The sequence below is a fragment of the Dreissena polymorpha genome, chromosome 6, assembly GCF_020536995.1.
Source record: "Dreissena polymorpha isolate Duluth1 chromosome 6, UMN_Dpol_1.0, whole genome shotgun sequence".
Lineage (NCBI taxonomy): Eukaryota > Metazoa > Mollusca > Bivalvia > Myida > Dreissenidae > Dreissena > Dreissena polymorpha.
The window spans coordinates 12693062-12717149 of record NC_068360.1 but is presented as its reverse complement, the minus strand read 5'-3'; the positions used below and the strand labels follow the sequence as shown (position 1 = coordinate 12717149).

General features: G+C 37.0%; 1 protein-coding gene across 4 annotated transcripts in view; it reads right to left on the bottom strand.

The window, feature by feature from the left end:
* Positions 1–8902: 8902 nt before the first annotated feature.
* Positions 8903–24088, bottom strand: part of LOC127833964 (lysosome-associated membrane glycoprotein 1-like) — a 70369-nt gene continuing 55183 nt past the window's right edge. For 3 of the 4 annotated variants that reach the window (XM_052359485.1, XM_052359488.1, XM_052359486.1), the window contains 7 exons: positions 23484–23590; positions 22034–22229; positions 20988–21173; positions 20674–20810; positions 15505–15712; positions 14427–14606; positions 8903–12061 (listed from right to left, as the gene is read on the bottom strand). In XM_052359485.1, the coding sequence (XP_052215445.1) occupies positions 11916–12061; positions 14427–14606; positions 15505–15712; positions 20674–20810; positions 20988–21173; positions 22034–22229; positions 23484–23590 (1160 nt within the window). In that variant the 3' untranslated portion in view covers positions 8903–11915. The remainder of the gene's footprint in view (positions 12062–14426; positions 14607–15504; positions 15713–20673; positions 20811–20987; positions 21174–22033; positions 22230–23483; positions 23591–24088) is intronic. The other variant, XM_052359489.1, reaches the window with a different exon arrangement.

Genomic DNA, 24088 nt, shown 5'->3' with positions numbered 1-24088 from the left:
CTAGTGCACCGAGTCTATGAAGAGACAGATGTTTATTTATTTGATAAAGTGTTTGTTATTGCTACGTTAGTGACGAACATTTAGAATGATTTTCGATTTTTTGCTAAATTAGGTTATTATTACTGTGTCACTGATCCTGTCTTAGTTATGAATCTTCGATTGTGAGTAGTCCGCTTATATAATGGTTATACATTTTACGCGGAAAGTAATTTGCGGAATATATCTACTATTTTTGAATGACATTGTCCATAACTGCCAACCAATGTAATAGGGCTTTTAAGATTAGTCATTTATAACGTCATCCGGAAGTGCTCTTTCCTGACAATGCAGTGGTGTGACAGAATGCATGCTACACCATTTATGCCAACTTTCTGACCTACTGACCATATACGTTGATGGTGATTGTATTAAGTAAAGTCCTGAATATACTTCTTCATTTACATCAATGAATCGTTAACAGATGTAAAACCAACCAAAACAGTGACCATGGGAACATATCTTCTTTATTAATGTAAACAAAATACGTAAACGTTTTTAACTATTATTGTAAGCAATGCTTTAGTGTACAAGTACTTATATAGTATACAATTCTTAAGTCGGACACTAGACAGCTTGTTTTCTACTATTAAAGTAGCCAATGCTGTGGTCCTGCCACAAGGAGCAATTGCAAGTACTATCATAGTAGTCAATGCTTAAATTGCACACAATGCAGTTTGTTTAAAGGGGCCTTTCCACGTTTTGGTAAATTGACAAAATTAATAAAAGTTGTTTCAGATTCGCAAATTTTCGTTGTGGTTATGATATTTTGGATTTGGAGGGAACAGTAATACTGCATGGTTCTCAGCCAACCTGGAAATCAGGGAAACCTGGAAAACGACTTTCACTTTTTGCAGTCAGGAAAAAGTCAGGGAATTCGGGAAAAGTTCCTGAAATCGGGAAACAAATCAGGAAATTATGTTTGATCAGGCTTTCCCGACTTGTGTCGAAAAGTCCATACAATTAAAACAGCCATTCGATTCCTCTGCATGGCTATGGTGAAAATGTGTTGTTAGTAAGCTATCTGCTTCTCTGCAAAGGGTCTAGGAACTGTCTCAGTTTGAATTACATTGAATTCCTCTTAGTACTGTTGTTCCTATTACTGTTTAAAAATGTTGAATTACTTTCCAATAATTGTTGCAAAAACAAACATTAAATGAAAATAAATGAAAAGGCGAGGAAAGTATGGCTGTGAGGGGAAATGGAGGCCATTGCTATAAAATTACATAAATATAGTACATGTTATTGTCTGCAACTGCTATTTATTGAGGGTGTCTAAAACAAGAAATAGGTCGAAATAATGATCCTGGAATGTTTTTTCTATCAGGGTAAAATCAGGGAATTTTGTTCATACAAAAAGGTGGGAACCCCTGACTGAACATTTACCATGCTCAAAATATAGGATCTGGCACGAGTTGTCATATCATACCATATTTTATTAAACGAGTTCAGGAACTTTGTTAGTTAGCAAGCCTTTGGCGAGCTTACTAACGAATTTCCTGGACGAGTTTAATAACATATGGTATGATATGACAACGAGTGTCAGATCTTTTTTATCACATGCTTTTAAATGAGCAAATTAAATAAATATTTACACAAACATAATGATAAATCCCGAATGTGATTGACATTTCGTGACGTTATTTGACGCTGCAACGTCATTTCAGCCAAAAAAACAAAATGCAATTGGTCAATAAACGAAAACTAAGCCAATGAAGCGTAAAAATGTTGTATTACACATGTGTACTATAAAAAATATGTAATGGTTGTATTACATGGGAAACAGGGTATAGCATGTGATAAAATATCCATTAAATGCATGTTTCGACGATTTAAAAACCTGAAAAGTATAAAGCGTTGCAACGCGAAACGATTGAATACTTTGGAGAGTTCTGTTGTTGTCGTTATATTTTGTGATACTACGAGGATTGCTTATATTAAAAGTATACAATACAACTATTTTTTGTATGCGCACGGATGGCCGATAGGTCTAAACGATAGACTTTTACTCCAGGGGTCAGTGGTTCGAGCCCATTTGAGTGTTACTTTTTTTCTTTTTTTAATTTTATTCTTGTTTTTTTTTTAACTGGAGCATTTTAGATCCAATATTTAGATTTATCAATGTAAAGAATTTAATGACAAACTTCAATATATGCCAAAATCTGTGAAAAGGTCCCTTTAAGTACAACTATTGTTGTACGGTAATTGTTTAAGACGTACTGTAGGCAACAAGTTACTGAGAAAAGGAGTTCATGTTGCTTCACGATATGCGTCTGTTCAGCGAGAGCGTGTTTACAAATTGTCGGCAGTTAAGCTATTCTTATCCGTCGTTTAAGCGGTTCATTGCAAAATCGAGTTGTTCAAAATACTCATTTGAGCGCTTAATATTCGATAGTTGAAGTTAATAAGATTTTAAAGGGAAAAGATCAACAGCTGACCATAATATTTTATTTATTTTAAGGTCCAGTGCACATATGATACAGTCCAAGACGCCGCGCTGAACAGCAACTCTCGATCACGGGACACGTTTCAAAATAATTGTGTTGCGTTCTGAGAAAACTGGGCATAATGCATGTGCGTAAAGTGTCGTCACAGATTAGCATGTGCAGTCCACACAGGCTAATCAGGGACGACACTTTCCGCTTTCATGGTATTTTTCGTTTAAAGGAAGTCTCTTCTACACAAAAATCCAGTTAAGGCGGAAAGTGTCGTCCCTGATTAGCCTGTGCGGATTGCACAGGCTAATCTGGGACGACACTTTACGCACATGAATTACGCCCAGTTTTCTCAAAACGCGACTCATATATTAACCGTTAGAGTACCAAGTAGTTGCAATAGGCCAACTCCCAGTTTTAAACACTTGCGGTTACTGGGAATTGCAACTGGTATTGGTAACAGCATTTTTCGTGTAAACTCTCTCGCTTTGAATTCATGTGGCACTTTAATAGGTAACTGGTTTGAAAACTCGCTTAACCTTAAAAGGAAGATACACAAGAAACAAAATGGCAATGATACAAACTCGAATACTCTAACAAGAGCAATAGATTTTCCATCTACAGACAAGTTATTTTTATATAAATAATCATATATGGAAAACTGCCCGCCTCTTTGAAACATGTTTTTCAACGGACCGATTTTTTTTAATTTGGCCGAGAAATCATAAGGCAAATGTTTTTGAGCAAGTTTAAAGTGATGAGGCAAAAATGGTGTCCTTTATAGAGTCTACAAGCTTTTTTGATTAATTTAACACGGTGGCCTTGTTTTATCCCACGTGATCAAGTTTCGTACTCGATCAAGCTACATTTGGGGAAATTTCTTTAAAACATTTTCATGATCTTTTTTCCTGAAGTTTCATGAAAATTGTTCAATATTGTAGTCTCTAGAATTCTCACACTGCATATGTTGGTGACGGGCGACAAACAAAGAACAAAATGTGATTACAAAAGATCACAATAATCACGATAAATTTTTACATTGGATAAATACATGAGAATTGCATGATTTGTGCAGCTATGTTCTATGCAGTCCAGATTTCAAAAAAGCACCAAGTTTTGATACATGGTGAGATTATAGCCCATGAAGCCTTTCTTGAGACGTAACTGTCATTGGGAGACGAACGAAGGACAGACAAACGTTCGGAGTATGGACAGACAAACACTCAACAACTACTATTCGCACAACTAAGCAACCAATATTGCAACAACAACTGCACTTAAAGACATATAAGTAAAACGGCGTTGATATCCATACTTTTTCAAATTTACCTTAGTATGTGCATCCCAATATTAAAATATGACACTTTTACCATGACATACAAGCAATCGTCGTCGCTCAGCGAAAAAACATAGTTTGACATTATGTTGTAAAGGTTTGTATTATATTATAAGTAGGTAATACCACTTGGTTTCCTAATCGAGTCACATTAAGGATGATCAAATTACAAACACCATCGGACATGACAGAACGGCAGATTTAAGCTCATAAGCTTAAGTTGAAATTGAAAATTAGAAACGTTTGTTTTATCGTACTGCAAACCCATGACGAATATTGTATTGAATACTATTGGCACCGAAACTTGAAATGCTTAAATTGAATCAACTATGTCCAAGAATCAAACGATAACATTGTACAATTATTCGGACAATAAGATTGTGTGTCATGTAAAAATATTACACCAAATATTTATGACTTCGTATTCGTTTCTGAGTCAAACTGATTTTAAATAAAACGTTGTGTCATAGGTCAGTCACGATGTTTCAAAGCCATCTGTTACATTCTATTATGTTCCGTAAATGACTGCAGAAAATGAAAGCCGTGACGCAGTTTGTACGGAACACGTCCTGATTGTTCATTGTGCGGTAGATTGTACTTGAACTTCGCGTTCAGCCATTATGTCCCTATCAGTGTCAATGGATTTTTATTAACGTACATATGGGAAGGACTCACGAACACAAGCTGTGTTTCATTGGTCCATGCGATATCAAAGAAAAGAACAATCGTTTAGGAAACAAATTGTTTAAAACGTCTGTATCGCAAGGTTATTCACCCGGGTTATTCAAACAACAAGTTTATTCGAAAAAGCATACATTTATATCCAATCGGGAATCCTCGGACAATTCCGCCATAACGGCGATCGTCTGGGGAGTAGCCCACTGTCCGAAGCGTTCAGATTTATTTATATCCTTACCCACCGAAAATTACCAAAATTTTATCATTGTAAACTGGAGCATTTTTGTAACGCCTATAACGAAATTTCTTTAAATATGTCATCACTTGATGGTTGCGATATTTTAAAGAATATACATAGACCGAAGAACTAAAGTTTTGCAATATTTTCGCTACAAATATTGATGACGTCATTACTTAATCTTTTTATTGAAGAATGATGGAATTCGAAAGGGTTCATATACGGAAATCAGGCATAAAGAATATCAAAATGTTCGACATATAATTAGACTCAGCAACGGACGATCGAAAATTCAGGCAACAGGCCAGTGTCTGAATTAAAGACAGAAATATTTCCTATTATCCCTTTAGGCATTTACATTTATTCTGTTGTTCGAAATTAATATCAATTTTGTTTTTGAATAATTATTTTTATGTTGTTTTTTTCGAACGAGCAAACTAGTTTTGGGCGCTGCGCGCTTCTACATACATAAATACATACATACGCATGCACAGAAAAGCAAGCCCTCGCGCACGCACACACGCACACATGCACATACATACCAGTTATTTATATATATGCTCGGTAGAACAATTTTCTTGATGGTATCAAAACTGTTGCATTTAATTCGCGTTCAAAGATGTTTGCAAACACGAAGCCCTTGAATGTGATTAATATATTTTTAAAGGACGCCCACGCTCGTTCAGTACATTGTTTGTGAGCATGACTAATAAATTAATTAATGAAAAGTTTGGTCTAATTGGTTTACACTCACGGATATTAACTCCATAATGTCACATAATAACGTTAGAAAAAAATCGTTCATAATTCGTTCATAATTCGTTCATAATTCGTCCATAATTCGTTAATAGGTAAAGTGAAATGCTGTCTAGGGTTTGTTTGTATTTTCTCCCATGCATTTTCAATGCACTTTACTAGCTTGTTGGCGAACCTGAGCATGGTTTTGTCCTGCACTCTGACGCCTCTAGCCGTGTCCGTGCTGTAGCCCCGGTAGTGGTGAACTAGAATCTTGCCTGGGTCCGCGGACACTACTGACCGACCAGCGCTGCACTGGGCGAACTCATGCACGCAGTGTATACCCAGGATATGTGCACACTCCGGGCGAACTATGTACTTCGTCCTCTCACAGTTTGTATACACATGCAGGCGTCGGTATGTGTGTATCAGTGACACGGTGATATATACTCGAGAGATGTTACTGGAGTAGCCAGTGGTGTCTTTGTCGGACCGACTGCTAAAGACGCTACTTCCGATCTGGTACTCGGCTGCAGGCAGCACGTTTTCAATCCAGTCCCGCCAGTTTCTGTAGCCGCCACGTGGAACTATGAACTCGTCCAGATCGACGTTCACCAAGAACTCTGAGGCCCCCATGTTTCTGTAAAGACAGTCATGCAGCGAAGCCATTTGTCCAAAGTTATGAATGTCTGATTCGACAGGCAACGTCCAGTTCAGAACCGTCACTAAACCTTTGTTTTTGTAATATCTTAGAACTTCTCGTAATTCGGAGGATGCATTGGTTAGGTAAACGAATATGTGGTCAACGCCCATAAGTCTATTAAACTCCACCCATTCTACGATTCTACCGGGGTATTGATCATTTGTGGATCGCAAGGGCCCAAGGCACATAACAAATGTGTAAACATTGTCTTTGGGGACTCCTTCAATACGAAGAGTCACAGAGTGAGACACGTCAGGCCCGTTGACGAATCTGACCGTGATGTCCTGCGTGTGAAACGATGCTGCAATTTCTGCACCATAGACAACCGGCTTGTAGTCCTTCATGTGATGTTCCGGGAGAAGCCGTCTATGCAAGATGACTGCGGTGAGGGCACGCTCGTGTGGCCCCTTAGCGACCCGTATCTCGCCCCTAAACTCACACTGCCGGCTGTGATCCGCAGTCGGACACTTCTCTATACCAACAATTACTAGACGAAGTTTACTTCCAACAAAGATGCGATAAGCAGAGAACAACAAAATATGAGACCCGTTATCCGACCGTAATACGTGCCATGTCTGGTCACTGTTTTCTAAATGTTGGATTTCCCTTGTTGGCGAATCAATCGAGTTTTTAGCATAACCCACTTGCACACTGCCGTAGATTGACAGTTTATCCGGATGAGTTTCGCATGAAACACGTCCGCTAATAGCATTGCGATTTTCAACCACGCCATATAATTTTACGCAAAAAACACAAAATATAAACAATGCACAAATAAGAAAGCGCACGGTCATAAGTTTTGTTATGAAGCCAGTTGCGTGAATCATTGTCCTGAGCGTTAGACCGCGTTGTTTGTAATGGGCAGTCGGGCTAGAGACGTGTACCACACCGCAGTCGGAGAGCCCCAGCTACGCCCCACAATCTGTGCCTAATAATGGGCAGGGCCATACACTCTTAATGGCGGATTAATGTGCTTTTGTTGCTATTATTCTGTACATTTGTATTGGAAAGTAAAGACCGGGCAAGCTGAAAATATGTATGTGGCCGTAGGTTTGTCTATCTTTTAATCCGTCTGTGTGTCTCGTCGTAAAATAGAATTTAGTCGGAGAAGTTATATAAATATGTATTGACAATGTTTTCATTTAAAGAGACCTTTTAACAGATTTTGGCAGACATTTAAGATAGTCATTAAATGCTTTATATTGATAAATGTAAACATCTAAAAAGCTCAAGTAAAAAAAAAACAAGAATACAAATAAAGAACGAAAAAAAAAGTAACTCTCAACTAGGCTCGAACCACTGATCTTTGGAGTAAAAGTCTAACGCTTAGACCACTCGGTCATCCGTGCTCATACTTTGAGTGTTGTATTTTATACTTTATATAAGCAATCCTCGTAGTGTCACGAAAGTTAATAACAACAACAGAACTCACCAAATTATTCAATCGTTTCGCGTTGAAACGCGTTATAATTTTCAGGTTGTTAAATCGTCAAAAGATGCATTTAATGCATATTTTAGAGCATGGTAAATGTTTAGTATTATTGGTTTCCTCACAAACATCATAACTACAACGAAAATTTGCGAATCTGAAACATTTTTTTTAATTTTGTAAATTTACCAAAACGTGAATAGGTCCCTTTAATATTTAAATTAATGATATGACGATGTCGAAAAATATCCGCCGTAAAGTATGTTGTGCTAAGTATGATTTTTTTTAAGCAATATGAAATTCATGATGACGGAGATAGTGTTGCCGATTTTTTTGTGAACCGATTTAACGGTATATATTCGATACCGAGACCCTGAAGTTTCTCCGTCAGTATAAAGGTGAGATAACTGCATGGTGGGACAGTTATACCCCGATTCTGAGCATTCGTAAGTATTGAAAAGAATACACGTTGGATAATTTTGTGGTTAATCCAAATGTTTTGATGTGAGATTGGATTAACTCAATACAACGTTAAGTGAACGCATTAAATACCATTTAAGCCGAGCCGTCCACTCAGTAGTACACCGTGTGTTATTAAACTGCTAAAACTAACGTTGTTTTTTTAACGAAAGTAATGTATAAAAATGTCGCGTTCAAGGGAACTAAAGCTCTTTCATTTACACCAGTCATAAACTGTAATGGTTCCGCATCAGCGACCAGTTCAACTGACGGTAGGTTTAAACCTTTTTTTTTATGGATTGTGTTGAGGTGCTACTGACTACCAGTCTGTGTTCACGGTGGAAAACGTGCGTGGTAAAATACCGATCTCCCGATTAGTTGTCGCCAGTTGGACCTTTTGTTTATTTCATCGCTGGAACCAAATACCCGTGCGGGCCTCGGCTCGGTTGCAAGCATTTAATACATACACGCTGTTCCAATTCGTTTGAAGAAAGGGTATAATGTCGTTATTCCCAACATCTAATAAAATTCGTATATCCGTGGACCCACTAGTATTCGTGGACAAATTTGACAGCCGCACTCTTTGGATTCCCTTCCGAAGTCCGTTTCTCAAGTATTGTACAAACTGTTATACTTGTCGAACTTTTGTCGTACACGATGTACTTTGTCAAACCTCAGCGTATCCATGAACAGAGCATGTCATAATAAGTATAGGCTGCAATATGGATCGGACGCGTTTTATAAACATATTTGGCTTTGTAATCATTCTTCAATCTGCAGGTTACTGTGGCACGTTGATATGTCCTTAACCAAACGAGCTAAAGAATATCTCAAAAGATAACAACACCAAAAGCAGTAAAATATATATATATTCAAATATAAAGAATCAAAGCGTATGTGAGAGCACATCTACAATATTAGATCTGGGTTTACACAATACCAAGTCATTCTTTCAAGTTTGATAGGAATATAATGAGCACGAGTTTTCTGTGTAATAGGAATGCGTAAGGTTCTCTAATATCACCCATATAATTATTTGCGTAAGGTTCTCTAATATCACCCATATAATTATCGCATTGAGTGAATTTGCGTTTAGAGGGAGACTACTCTTGTTGTGAAAAGTTACTTATTCTAACATGTAAACCATAACATTTTACTGTACAAAAAATATCACTTATTTAATGGTTGCTATATATTCTAGGATAGTGCAGAATTAGTGTTCTGACACTTATTTAATGGTTGCTATATATTCTAGGAAAGTGCAGAATTAGTGTTCTGATAATGTTGTATTTTTATCTCACGCATTAAATATTTGACTGAATTTAAGTTTTCTTTTTTATGAAATTTTTCACAATGTGATACAATACAAATTTTACGAACATGTATACATACATCTAAATGAAATCAAGATTTTAAAAACTGAGTCAAACAATTCATGACCAAAAATCAAAACACAAACCATGGTTAAACAGTTCAAACGAACAAATTAAAGGGAGATTACCCAAACAAAAATATTTGTCACATGTTTCAGACAAAATACATGTAGGCTTATATTTGGACACATCAATTCAAGAAAAAAATCAGCATACCTTTTTTAAAAACAATCAATGTATGATACACATTCTTTAATTAGTTTTACAGAAACGGGTTAATGCTATGTTTTTGTTATTTAATTAAATGTAAGCTTTGTACAAGAAATAGCCTGCTAATAAATTTAACTCTGTTGAGAATAACTTTTCTCTGATGCTTATGACGAATTATATTTAATATAAATGAAATCACATTTAATAATATGAGGTATTAGTACTAAACATTCTACATTTAATGTATTATTCAAATGTTTTTATGTTATTTTTTTACTACTTATTGATTGATTGACTGAACATGCACATGTTGTACGTTACTGTTACCTATGCTTTTTCCAACCAGTCAGTATGCAGGCACTGTAAATCTTGATTGTAAACAATAACACAGAACTGGTCTAATAATAAGTAGTCTACAATTGATCAATCAATCAATAATTAAATCATCAATCATACCATTAATCAAAGAATCAAATCAATTATTGTGGTTCACTGTCAGAATACATCACATACAACCCAAAATTGAATATTATGCTTCAAAGCACTCGAAAAAAAAAATCAACAAATATCATATGTGACATAAAAACAACATAATTGAACAAATCAATCTCACCAATATGCCTGGAGCAATAGTACAAACATACAAATAATTCATATAGCACTTTTTTCGATTGCAGTATTTTTCAAAATATATTTATTTTCTTTACATTTCATGGGTCATGATTTCTTTTATTTTAAAATACAAAATATTGTTTTGCAATCGAAATATTTTGGGTCATGCTTTCTTTTATTTTAAAATGCAAAATACTGTTTTGCAATAGAAATATTTTGAATGTGTTGACAATTACTTTAAATTTCAGACTATGAACCCTGACCCAACAAGATCACACACAGTAACTACACCAGAGTGCTGAATAACATCAACAGAGCTTTCACCACTACAATAGCACTAACAACTTCGATCACTATGCTATATCTCTAAACATCTTAACTGTGAAGTTTACAACCATAACATTTATCAAAATATGCATGTATGTGCATGCTGCCCGTGCATTTGTACCATGTACATACATAGAGATTGCTGGGGTGAGTCCATATTTGGAGAGTGTATACATGTATGTTCCACAAGTTCAGCCAGTCACATGATTAAACAGTGACACTACTATTGTCCTTGATATTTGTTATACACAAAAGACTAACATGTATATCTGATCATATGTATCTTCATAAGTGGCACAGTGAATCAATGTCTATGTTCAACCCACAATCCATGTTTTACTGTGTATATGCCTGTTAATTCATATTTCAAATGAGTAAAACTGGAAACTGTTTACTGTACTTATATTTCAAAAGAATGACACGATTTCACGAAATTTGAAGAACATTATTAGTTTTGCTTATATTTGGAACGAGTTCAAAAAAAGTTAACATTACCAGAGTTATTTGAGTTGCTTTACCATTTGAGGGTATTGCTTTTTCCCTACAAAGCATTGTGAAACATTAAAACAAGATATTTTAATAAACACCTTCAATTTATATAAGTGCAAATGCAAAGTTAATTTACTACCTTTCATAATGATACAAATGGACAAAGGAAATTGAACATAAACATATAATCAACAACCCCACACATATTTTTAGTTTGCCTTCTGATACAAAATGTTAATTACAAAGTAGAATTTTACGAGACACTATCACTATAAAATATGCTGACAGTTGTGACCTTGTTTACAAAAATAGCTTTCAGCACAGTTTGTAAACAGGTTGAGAAATAAAAATTACAATAAAGTTTTAATCTATTGTTTAAGTGTATTCATGCTCTGCCATGAAATCAATGGAATGTACCTTTCAGGACAATTGCAGACACATAGTATAATGTAACCTGTAGAAGACTGTAACAATCTTTTTTATTTTGGAGAACAGAATCAATGTAGTACTGTACTAAAATTGCCATATTCTCATGTTTTTGCATTTCAAGTTGCATTATTGTTTTTGCATTTACTCTGTGAATATAATTGATACACCTCATAACGCTTTTTTGATAAGGATGGGCTATTTTACTAAAAAAATCAAATGTTAACTATACTTCAACAGTGAACAATTGACATTCAATGTAAGGTGCTTTTATTAAAAAAAAATACCATAAAATACCCAAAAATTGTTCAACATAATTTCAAAAATTCACAAATATAAACAATATTTGAGATTCATTGCCATGTAGATAGAAAGATGGCTATATCTTCATCATTTTTGTTCTTTCTGTTGCAATGCGTTGGTGGCAACCTACACAGACTCGTATCCCTTCCTGTTTCTACGGCGACCAATTAGGTAGGCAATGAGCACTATGACAACCAGGCCAGCCAGGGCGGCTCCCACTGCTATTGGTACAATGCTGTTTGTCTTCACATCAGCTTTGCACACGTTAACACCTGTGACAAAACATCAATAGGACGGTTAGTGTGCATCACAATTACTCTCAACATAGTAGAAAAAACAAGAAATTGTCACAGTAGTGACCAAACAACCCATGCCGCATGTACTATTATGTAACCAATTTAAAAAGTCAATGCAACATCACAAATCAAAAACCTCTGGACCTTGTGGTTTCAGATGAAAATATTGTTTTAGTGGTATTATGCTATACAAGTCAATTTAACTGTGAGATATTGTTTTAGAAGGCTACAAACTGCAGATGGTATACTTACTGTCATTGCTGAACTGTGAGATATTTTCTAGGAAGGCTGCATACTGCAGATGGTATACTTACTGTCATTGCTGAACTGTGAGATATTGTCTAGGAAGGCTACATACTGCAGATGGTATACTTACTGTCATTGCTGAACTGTGAGATATTGTCTAGGAAGGCTGCATACTGCAGATGGTATACTTACTGTCATTGCTGAACTGTGAGATATTGTCTAGGAAGGCTGCATACTGCAGATGGTATACTTACTGTCATTGCTAACTGTGAGATATTGTCTAGGAAGGCTGCATACTGCAGATGGTATACTTACTGTCATTGCTGAACTGTGAGATATTGTCTAGGAAGGCTACATACTGCAGATGGTATACTTACTGTCATTGCTGAACTGTGAGATATTGTCTAGGAAGGCTGCATACTTCAGATGTTATACATACTGTCATTGCTGAACTGTGAGATATTGTCTAGGAAGGCTGCATACTTCAGATGGTATACATACTGTCATTGCTGAACTGTGAGATATTGTCTAGGAAGGCTACATACTGCAGATGGTATACATACTGTCATTGCTGAACTGTGAGATATTGTCTAGGAAGGCTACATACTGCAGATGGTATACTTACTGTCATTGCTGAACTGTGAGATATTGTCTAGGAAGGCTGCATACTGCAGATGGTATACTTACTGTCATTGCTGAACTGTGAGATATTGTCTAGGAAGGCTGCATACTGCAGATGGTATACTTACTGTCATTGCTAACTGTGAGATATTGTCTAGGAAGGCTGCATACTGCAGATGGTATACTTACTGTCATTGCTGAACTGTGAGATATTGTCTAGGAAGGCTACATACTGCAGATGGTATACTTACTGTCATTGCTGAACTGTGAGATATTGTCTAGGAAGGCTGCATACTGCAGATGGTATACATACTGTCATTGCTGAACTGTGAGATATTGTCTAGGAAGGCTGCATACTGCAGATGGTATACTTACTGTCATTGCTAACTGTGAGATATTGTCTAGGAAGGCTGCATACTGCAGATGGTATACTTACTGTCTTTGCTAACTATGAGATATTGTCTAGGAAGGCTGCATACTGCAGATGGTATACTTACTGTCATTGCTGAACTGTGAGATATTGTCTTGGAAGGCTGCATACTTCAGATGGTATACATACTGTCATTGCTGAACTGTGAGATATTGTCTAGGAAGGCTGCATACTTCAGATGGTATACATACTGTCATTGCTGAACTGTGAGATATTGTCTAGGAAGGCTGCATACTTCAGATGGTATACATACTGTCATTGCTGAACTGTGAGATATTGTCTAGGAAGGCTGCATACTTCAGATGGTATACATACTGTCATTGCTGAACTGTGAGATATTGTCTAGGAAGGCTACATACTGCAGATGGTATACATACTGTCATTGCTGAACTGTGAGATATTGTCTAGGAAGGCTGCATACTGCAGATGGTATACATACTGTCATTGCTAACTATGAGATATTGTCTAGGAAGGCTGCATACTGCAGATGGTATACATACTGTCATTGCTGAACTGTGAGATATTGTCTAGGAAGGCTACATACTGCAGATGGTATACATACTGTCATTGCTGAACTGTGAGATATTGTCTAGGAAGGCTGCATACTTCAGATGGTATACATACTGTCTTTGCTGAACTGTGAGATATTGTCTAGGAAGGCTGCATACTGCAGATGGTATACATACTGTAATTGCTGAACTGTGAGATATTTTCTAGGAAGGCTGCATACTTCAGGTGGTATACATACTGTCATTGCTGAACTGTGAGATATTGTCTAGGAAGGCTGCATACTGCAGATGGTATACTTACTGTCTTTGCTGAACTGTGAGATATTGTCTAGGAAGGCTGCATACTGCAGATGGTATACATACTGTCATTGCTGAACTGTGAGATATTGTCTAGGAAGGCTGCATACTGCAGATGGTATACTTACCGTCTTTGCTGAACTGTGAGATATTGTCTAGGAAGGCTGCATACTTACTGTCTTTGCTGAACTGTGAGATATTGTCTAGGAAGGCTGCATACTGCAGATGGTATACTTACCGTCTTTGCTGAACTGTGAGATATTGTCTTGGAAGGCTGCATACTGCAAGGTCCACAGCTCAAGAGTTGCGCCGTCGTTCAGTGTGAACTTGGTGTCTGAGTTACAAAGGTAGGAGCCACTCACTGTGGTCTGCAGGTTGGTACCCATGCTGTTGTTGAGGGAACTGAACGTACCAAACGCTGCAACACAAATAACACAATGACACGACAACCAATCGTGTGCTGTTATAACAGGATGGCAATATGCAGAGGAAAACCTAATGATTTTTTCTTGCAGTGAAATTTCATTGTCATGACTACAAACAAGTGGCATGCAGGAATACAGGATGGATAGTCAAGCTCTTAAAAATGATATACATTGGCACATGCCGTTCTTTATAATGTTGTTGTAATAACAACCCAACCTTTACTTATCTGTTAGGTGTGACAACAGTCATTAAATCAAAAGAAAAAAACATTCTATTCCAAACTGCATACGTTGACCATCAGACTATATAAACAAGAAGGTGTCCACCTGAGTTGCATGACACCAATTGTTTAGGGTATGAACCGATATTCTTTTTTTTACCCCGCTTCAACATGCTTTCATATTGTCAATTTATGCATTCTGACCTAGTTTCATTAAGGTTGAGTAATTAATGTGGCCTCTAGACTGGTAACAAAGTTTTTCAAAGATATCTGCTGACCTAGTTTCTAGATGCACATGACCCTTATTTGAAAAGCTACCTCTTTATTGTCAGGATAAAATGGAAGCACATTGACACCGGACATAGGGTGATCACAATAGCTCATGTTGAGCACCATATGTTCAGGTGTGCTAAAAATTTGAACTTTTGTATCTTTAGATTTAAAATGTTAAGCAGAAAATAATTTCTGACATACTAACTTGTTTACCTTCTTGTTATCTCTTAGTTTAAACATAAAGCACATAAGCACAGTTGTCAAAATGGTTTCATTAAAAATATGTTGAGTCTATTTAGAGGATGGATTTTAGATCTGATATCTGAGTCATCTCCGAAAAAGGATCCCTATGAGATCCAGCTGTATCTCTAGTCATAATCAACCCTTATAAACTCACGATTGGCAGCATCTGGGAAGATCCTATCATCATCCAATGCTGCTCTGATCTCCACATTCTCCCAGTTGACTTTGTTGTCTTTCTGAGAGAAAGTGATTGTGATGTTGAGGGAGCTGTCAGAGTCTAAGAGCTGGATGAAGCTGCTGTTCTGAGCACAGCTGCCACTGACCACTGGGCTCTGAATACCAATCTGGGACATAGTCTTGCCCTGGAAACATGCAAGCAAATGTATAACTGGGGATATGTCCCATACCAGAGAAGACGCATATATCTGGGACTGTGTCCCATACCCAAGAAAAAATATTTGCCTGGGGCTATGTCCCATTCCTAAGTAAATTTATACCTGGGACTATATCGGGTGCTGTTTCCAATACTGATACACACTTATATATAGTGCTATGCCCAATTCCCTAACACAAACATATCTTGGACTATGACCCACGCCCAAACACGCAATAACGTGAGCTATGTCAAATACCCAAACATACATATGCCTGGGGTTATGTCCAATACCCAAACACACATATCTTGAGCTATGCCCCATACCAAAACACACATATCTTTGGCTGCTATGACACAATGCCTAAATATATACCTGGTGTTATGGCCAATACCAAAACACACACATATATCTTTGACTATGGCCAATACCCAAACACAAATATACCTGGTGTCACGTGCAATACCCAAACACACATATACCTGGTGCCACGTGCAATACCCAAACACACATATACCTGGTGCAACGTGCAATACCCAAACACACATATACCTGGTGCCACGTGCAATACCCAAACACACATATACCTGGTGCCACGTGCAATACCCAAACACACATATACCTGGTGCCACGTGCAATACCCAAACACACATATACCTGGTGCCACGTGCAATACCCAAACACAAATATACCTGGTGCCACTTGCAATACCCAAACACACATATACCTGGTGCCACGTTCAATACCCAAACACACATATACCTGGTGTCACGTGCAATACCTAAACACACATATACCTGGTGCCACTTGCAATACCCAAACACACATATACCTAGTGCCACGTGCAATACCCAAACACACATATACCTGGTGTCACATGCAATACCCAAACACACATATACCTGGTATTATGTCCCAAATGTACACATAAACATATCTTGGACTCATACCCAAACACACTTATATTCCTGGGGTTGTGTCCCCTATCACCACACACATATATGTTGTGCTATGTCCCATACTTAAAAGACATATATTTGAGGCTATGCCCAAAACCCAAACATGATGTATCAGTGGCTTTGTCCTGTTCCCACTCATTCAAATTTAAGAATGGGGATTGACTTAGTCGTGCTATGACAGTCTGGAAACAGCTCTGTGGAAAGCACTGGACAATCATGAATAATGTAATGAACTTTGGTGAACACCAAATAAGATAAACTACTGAATATCAATTAAGTTGCAATGGTGATATTAGTGTTAATATATTTGATATTTAATATATTTGGATCAGTCTTTATGGAGAAAAAAAACCAAAGGCGCATATGTTAGCACATCTGTGAAAATACAAGAGGGCCAAGATGGACCTAGTTCGCTCACCTGAGAAGAGTGTGTTCATTGAATTTTTACCAAATGTATTGGGCTGTTTGTAAAACATGCATGCCTGCATATGGGCTGTCAGTTGTAATGGCAGCCATTGTGTGAATATGAATATATTAGTCATTCTGACTTTGACTTTTGACCTTGGTTTCTTGAGTTGTCATCTGGACACCATTTTACAGTGTTGAGTCATTGTTATTAAGACGTTTGACCTAGTGACTTGAACATTATGTTGGTCATCTGCACGTCATGATCAATGTAACTATGAAGATCATGAATCTAGGCGTAAGCATTGTCAGTAAATATCAAGAAACAATTTTATTGTTTTGAGTCACTGTGATGTTGATCTTTGATGTAGTGATTTGAAATTCAAAAGGGGTATTTTTATAATCATGATCAATGTACCTATGAAGTCTTTATCTTAGGTGAAAGTTTTTTGAGTTATCATTTGAAAACCAATTTTTGCATTTTGAATCACTGTGAATGTCACCTTTGACTTAGTGACGAGAAGATCAATAGGGGTCATTGGTGAGTCATGATCAATGTAGCCAACAGTTAGCAATTTACATTCCAAACCTAAATTTGGTACATGTAGCTGTATATTTTAGAACCCTTTATCAGCAGTAGCATATATCCATTGTTAATTTCTTCTTTAAACACAGCCTGTTGACCAGAGCTCACACACCAACAAATTACAGCAAAATGTTATTCCTGATCCCATACATTAACTTCATAAACAATCAATGTGTGTATCCTTCAGCATGACTCATTCCTTCCTCTCTCTCATAATCAATGTTAAGCATCAATGGGTTAATATCAAATTGAGTTGTGTGTGTTTGTTCTTGTGTACTTGTAGATTTTAGAGCACATATGAACTGTAGTGTCCTAGTCTGATAACAAAATAATAATTGTATAGTGTTTTCATAGTTGACCATCTGGTGGACAGACATACGGACCAACACAAGAGTTCCGCGGTCGGAGATGACCGCATTGAAACCGGATTTTTGATTTAAATGACAGGAAAGTACCTTTCGTGTTTTTGTCAATGCAATACTTAAATTACTGAAATATTGTTCAAAGGTCAAAATGAAATGTAAGTACTTTTCAAGGCATGAATGAATGACATTGAAATGACCAGTGGTCATCTTCTAGTACTGGCCAATCTTTATTTCAAGTTTGAAGACTCTAGGTACAAGCATACCAAAGTTATAACATGAAATAAGAACTTTAACATTTTTACATTCAAGGTCACAGTGACCTTGACCTTCAAATGAATGACCTTGAAATGTCCAGTGGTTACTTACTAGTTCTGGCCAACCTTCATGTCAAGTTTCAAGACTCTAGGTCCAAGCATACCAAAGTTATAACAACTTTAACATTTTTACATTCAAGGTCACAGTGACCTTGACCTTCAAATGAATGACCTTGAAATGTCCAGTGGTTACTTACTAGTTCTGGCCAACATTCATGTCATGTTTCAAGACTCTAGGTCCAAGCATACCAAAGTTATAACAACTTTAACATTTTTATATTGAAGGTCACAGTGACCTTCACCTTCAAATGAATGACCTTGAAATGACCAGTGGTCATCTGTTAATCCTGGCCAACCTTCATGTCAAGTTTGAAGACTCTAGGTCCAAGCATACCAAAGTTATACCATGAAATAAGAACTTTAACATTTTTACATTCAAGGTCACAGTGACCTTGACCTTCAAATGAATGACCTTGAAATGACCAGTGGTTACTAACTAGTTATGGCCAACCTTCATGTCAAGTTTCAAGACTCTAGGTCCAAGCATACCAAAGTTATAACAACTTTAACATTTTTTATATTGAAGGTCACAGTGACCTTGACCTTCAAATGAATGACCTTGAAATGACCAGTGGTCATCTGTTAATCCTGGCCAACCTTCATGTCAAGTTTGAAGACTCTAGGTCCAAGCATACCAAAGTTATACCATGAAATAAGAACTTTAACATTTTCGAGCACGCCGCCACCCCGCCCGCCCGCCCGCCCCCCCGCCCGCCCGACAACATCAATCTATAAGCCGAGATTTTTTCGAAAAAAATCCGGCTAATGAGCAAAACAATATACCCCCTCTTCTTCAAAGGGGGGCATAAAAATGTGACTTCCATAGTGTTCGATCACAAGGTTTGACCGAAACTATTTTTGAACTCAACTCTGGTATCAAAGAAACAAATGTTCTGACCAAATTTCATGAAAATTGGGCCAAAAATGTGACTTCTAGAGTGTTAACATGTTTTCACTATATACATATAGAGAAAAATGCCCCGCCCACTGGCGGCCATGTTTTTTCAGCGATCCGAACCATTGTCGAACTCGTCCCAGATATCAATAAAACCAATGTTTGACCAACTTTCATGATGATTGGGCAAAAATTGTGACTTCTAGAGCGTTTACAAGGTTTCTCTATAGCCAAACAGGGAAAACTGCCACTATATACATATAAAGAAAAATGCCCCGCCCACTGGCGGCCATGCTTTTTCACCGATCTGGACCATTTTCGAACTCGTTCGAGATATCAATAAAACCAATGTTTTGACCAATTTTCATGATGATTGGACAAAAATTGTGACTTTTAGAGTGTTTACAAGGTTTCTCTATATCCAAATAGGGAAAACTGCCACTATATACATATAGAGAAAAATGCCCCGCCCACTGGCGGCCATGTTTTTTCACCGATCTGGACCATTTTCAAACTCATCCAAGATATCAATTGAATCAATGTTTTGACCACCTTTCATGATAATTGGGCAAAAAATGTGACTTCTACAGTGTTTACAAGGTTTCTCTATAGCCAAATAAGGAAAACTGCCCCGCCCACTGGCGGCCATGTTTTTCAACAGACCGGAACCACTTTTGAACTCAATCAAGATATTATTAAGACAAACATTTTGACAAAGTTACATGAACATTGAACATAAAATGTGACTTCTACAGTGTTTACAAGGTTTTTCTCTTTTTTTGACCTAGTGACCTAGTTTTTGACCCGGCACAACCCAGTTTCGAACTCGGCCGAGATTTTATTGGGGCAAAGCTTCTGACCAAGTTTCATGAAGATGGAACATCAAATGTGGCCTCTAGAGTGTTTACGAGCAAATGTTAACGGACGGACGGACAGACAGACGGACGGATGTACGACGGACAAAGACCGGTCAGAAAAGCTCACCTGAGCAATCAGGTGAGCTAAAAATGCAAAGGGTTGTGCCAAGTGCATTTATCTGGTTAACTTGCCCAACAACAATCCCGAAACAATGAAAGCAAGTAATATATTGACAAATGAGATGACATATGTTTGCAAACTTACACAAGTGGCTAGTTTCAGAAACTGAAAACAAATAAACTGAAATATTTCAAGTGCACCAGAAACTCTGATTTTGAAATTTCAGCACACCAGCGAAGGACCATTTAGTGGCCTGTGGAAAGCACTGTTGCCTTATTTTGACAAATTTGGAACAATGTAAACAACATATCTCTTAACACCAAAATACTTTTTTCAAAGTTTGTTATATGTTATCCAGTGTTAAAACAAGAGTTGGTTAGTACAGACCTGTGCTCCCAGCTTGTCATAAGGCAGAGAGAGCATGATCTGTGCTGTGAGCAGGATGCAGGTTTTGTTGTCTTCTGTTACTCTCCATGTGCCCTTGGGGTGCTGGTTTGGGGCAGGAACATCCTCACAACGACTCACTGAAATCACCACACACCACTGTAGAACACATCACTTTCAATGTAGAGTGGGTTTCCTATTATATTAAAATGATTTGATCAATTGTGTGCACTTAAAATATTTCAAAGACCCTTCTCAATGCTACTTGATATATGGTATTTATAGAAACAGTTTTTTGTTTAACTAAACTCTTATACCATTGGTAGAGTATGTGCCGTTCTGAAGCCCAAAGGCCTGCATCCTAACATTCCTGAAGTGCATGGCCAGGAAATATCTGCCTGTAGCATCAGAGACCATGGCTTTGTAGCGGCGAGTGTCGTCACACCTGTATGAAGTGTTCATCCCCATGTTTGTCCTCATTGTCATCGACATCACAACTGTCTCTGAAGAAACAAACAAACTGAAGACTTAATCTGTAGCCAACCTTTATCTATATTACAGGTTGCTGCTCAAACGGGGCAGGAGGGAATAAGGAACATTGCTGGTTACATAAACCAATAATTTAATATATCTGTAGAGTATCTATTGGTTTGAAAGCAATATCCATTCAAAAGCCATTGAATATTTGCCAAAATATTAAAAAACTTCACTTTTAATTCCATTTATCATGTTGACCAACATGGTGGTGCAAGAAAGAGAACTAAACAAGAGCAGGGCCAAGTACACTGTACATCTTCTCTACATGTAAAACCATTTAATACTGTATACAAGAGTAACAAACCATTGCTTGTCTTCTCTACATGTAAAACCATTTAATACTGTATATAAGAGTAACAAACCATTGCTTGTCTTCTCTACATTTAAAACCATATAATACTGTATACAAGAGTAACAAACCATTGCTTGTCTTCTCTACATGTAAAACCATTTAATACTGTATACAAGAGTAACAAACCATTGCTTGTCTTCTCTACATGTAAAACCATTTAATACTGTATTCAAGAGTAACAAACCATTGCTTGTCTTCTCTACATGTAAAACCATTAAATACTGCATACAAGAGTAACAAACCATTGCTTGTCTTCTCTACATGTAAAACCATTTAATACTGCATACAAGAGTAACAAACCATTGTTTGTCTTCTCTACATGTAAAACCATTTAATACTGTATACAAGAGTAACAAACCATTGCTTGTCTTCTCTACAGGTAAAACCATTAAATACTGTATACAAGAGTAACAAACCATTGCTTGTCTTCTCTACATGTTAAACCATTAAATACTGTATGAAAGAGTAACAAACCATTGCTTGTGCTTTCATTAAATACAATTCTAGGTTCAAATGCTAGAGCCATCTGTACGTCCACTCCGCTGTCTGTCTGAATGAATGTCCAATTATAGGTGGCGTTATCCACCGACCATTTAATGGTGAGATAAGCATTTTCACCACAGCTACCATTAATCTCTGTTGTGTTGTCAAACATCCAATCACTGAGTTTCTACAACATTAGAACAGTAACATTACCAATTATCAATTTGATCTTTGTATTAATATCTGGTAACATCACTTTTCATGATGATTTGATATTTATTTCTTGATTTAACAAAAGTAATGAACAATACAGTAACCACTCATTAAGTTGGTTACTTAAATAGTAAGAAGATTTAGAAAAGCAGTATAGAAAATAATTGCATAGGTTCAAAACATTTTTCTATAAAAGTTTCAAAGTCTGGTTTAAGATGTATAAAAAATAAAAACTGAATAATTTTAAACTAATTAATAGTATTCAAATATTCGGAAATTGAAGTATTTGAATCCTAGGTTGTCTGGTATTCAATATAATGTAAACAAGATCTAAAAGTTTAACCCTTTGCATCCTGGGAAAATTTGTCGTCTGCTAAAATGTTGTCTGCAGAATTTCTAAAATTAGCATTTTCTTTGATATTTTCAAAGAATACTATCAGAGTAGCAAACAGTTTGGATCCTGATGAGACGCCACATTCTGTGGCTTCTCATCTGGATCCAAACTGTTTGCAAAGGCCTTCAAAATTCGGTTCCAGCACTGAAAGAGTTAAACACTGTACAGGAAACCTGCCTGCTACAAACCTATTGTGAGCATTCTAAGAGATATACAAACATACAGCTCAAAAGTTAACATACAAAGAGACTTATATAAAATCTAATCCATACTCTGAAAAAAATATTCAAAGAAAAGCATGCTTTAACTTAACTGTGCATTATACTTTTGAAAATATACCAGGTTTGACACTATGGGATCAGCAGTAAAAGCACATTGTTGTAAACACACCTATCCTAAGTACTCAAGGACCTAAGGCAGCGTGGAATGTAGGTTATTAGGGGCCATGAGTGACACACAAGGTTCTTTAAGTGTGTATATAGGATCTTCATTCATTTTCATCAAAATAGAATAAGAGGACCTGAAAGGCCCAAAGTTGCTCACCTAAGAAACAAAGCAACTGACCTGTTTTGAGCAGCATAAGATATCATTAGAGTAAATGTTCTGACCAAGTTTCATGAAGATTTAGCTATAAATGTAACTTTTAGAGTGTAAATAAGGTATTCAACTCACCCTTGTTATCATGGGGACAAATTTTCTCACAAAGTTTCATGAAGATTGGACAATACATGTGTCCTCTAGAGTGTTAACAAGGTAAAAGGTGAAAATGCACAACACACTGCAGACAACCTACAAAGGCAATCACAAAAGCTGACCATGGGCATGTGAACATACATGAATAGTCCTGTTCGTGTCCTCCCACCAAAGTCTGTTGAGTGAATCAAAATCAATCATGACACAGGGTTCTCCAGTCTCAGGCCATCGATAGCTGGTAGCTCCACCTGAAACACAGAACCAGCATACATGGAATAATCAACAACATGGCCAAAATGGAATCAGAAGTAGTGGGATAATCAACATCATGACCAGTATGCAATCACTAGTAATGGGATAATCAACATCATTTCCATTATGGGATCAGTAGTGGTAGGATAATAAACACCATGACAAGTGTGAGATCATTAGTAGTGGGATAATCAACAACATGGCCTGTGTGGGATCATTAGTAGTGGGATAATCAACATCATTGCCCTTGGGGATCAGTAGTGGTAGGATAATAAACACCTTGACCAGTGTGTGATCAGTAGTAGTGGGAAAACACAACACAATGACTAGTGTGTAATCTGTAGTGGTAAAATAATCAACACTATGACCAGTGTGGAACATTAGTAGTGTGATTATCAACACCATGACCAGCATGGGATCAGTAGTGGTAGGATGATAAACACCATGACCAGTGTGGGATCAGCAGTAGTGGGATAATCAACATCATGGCCAGT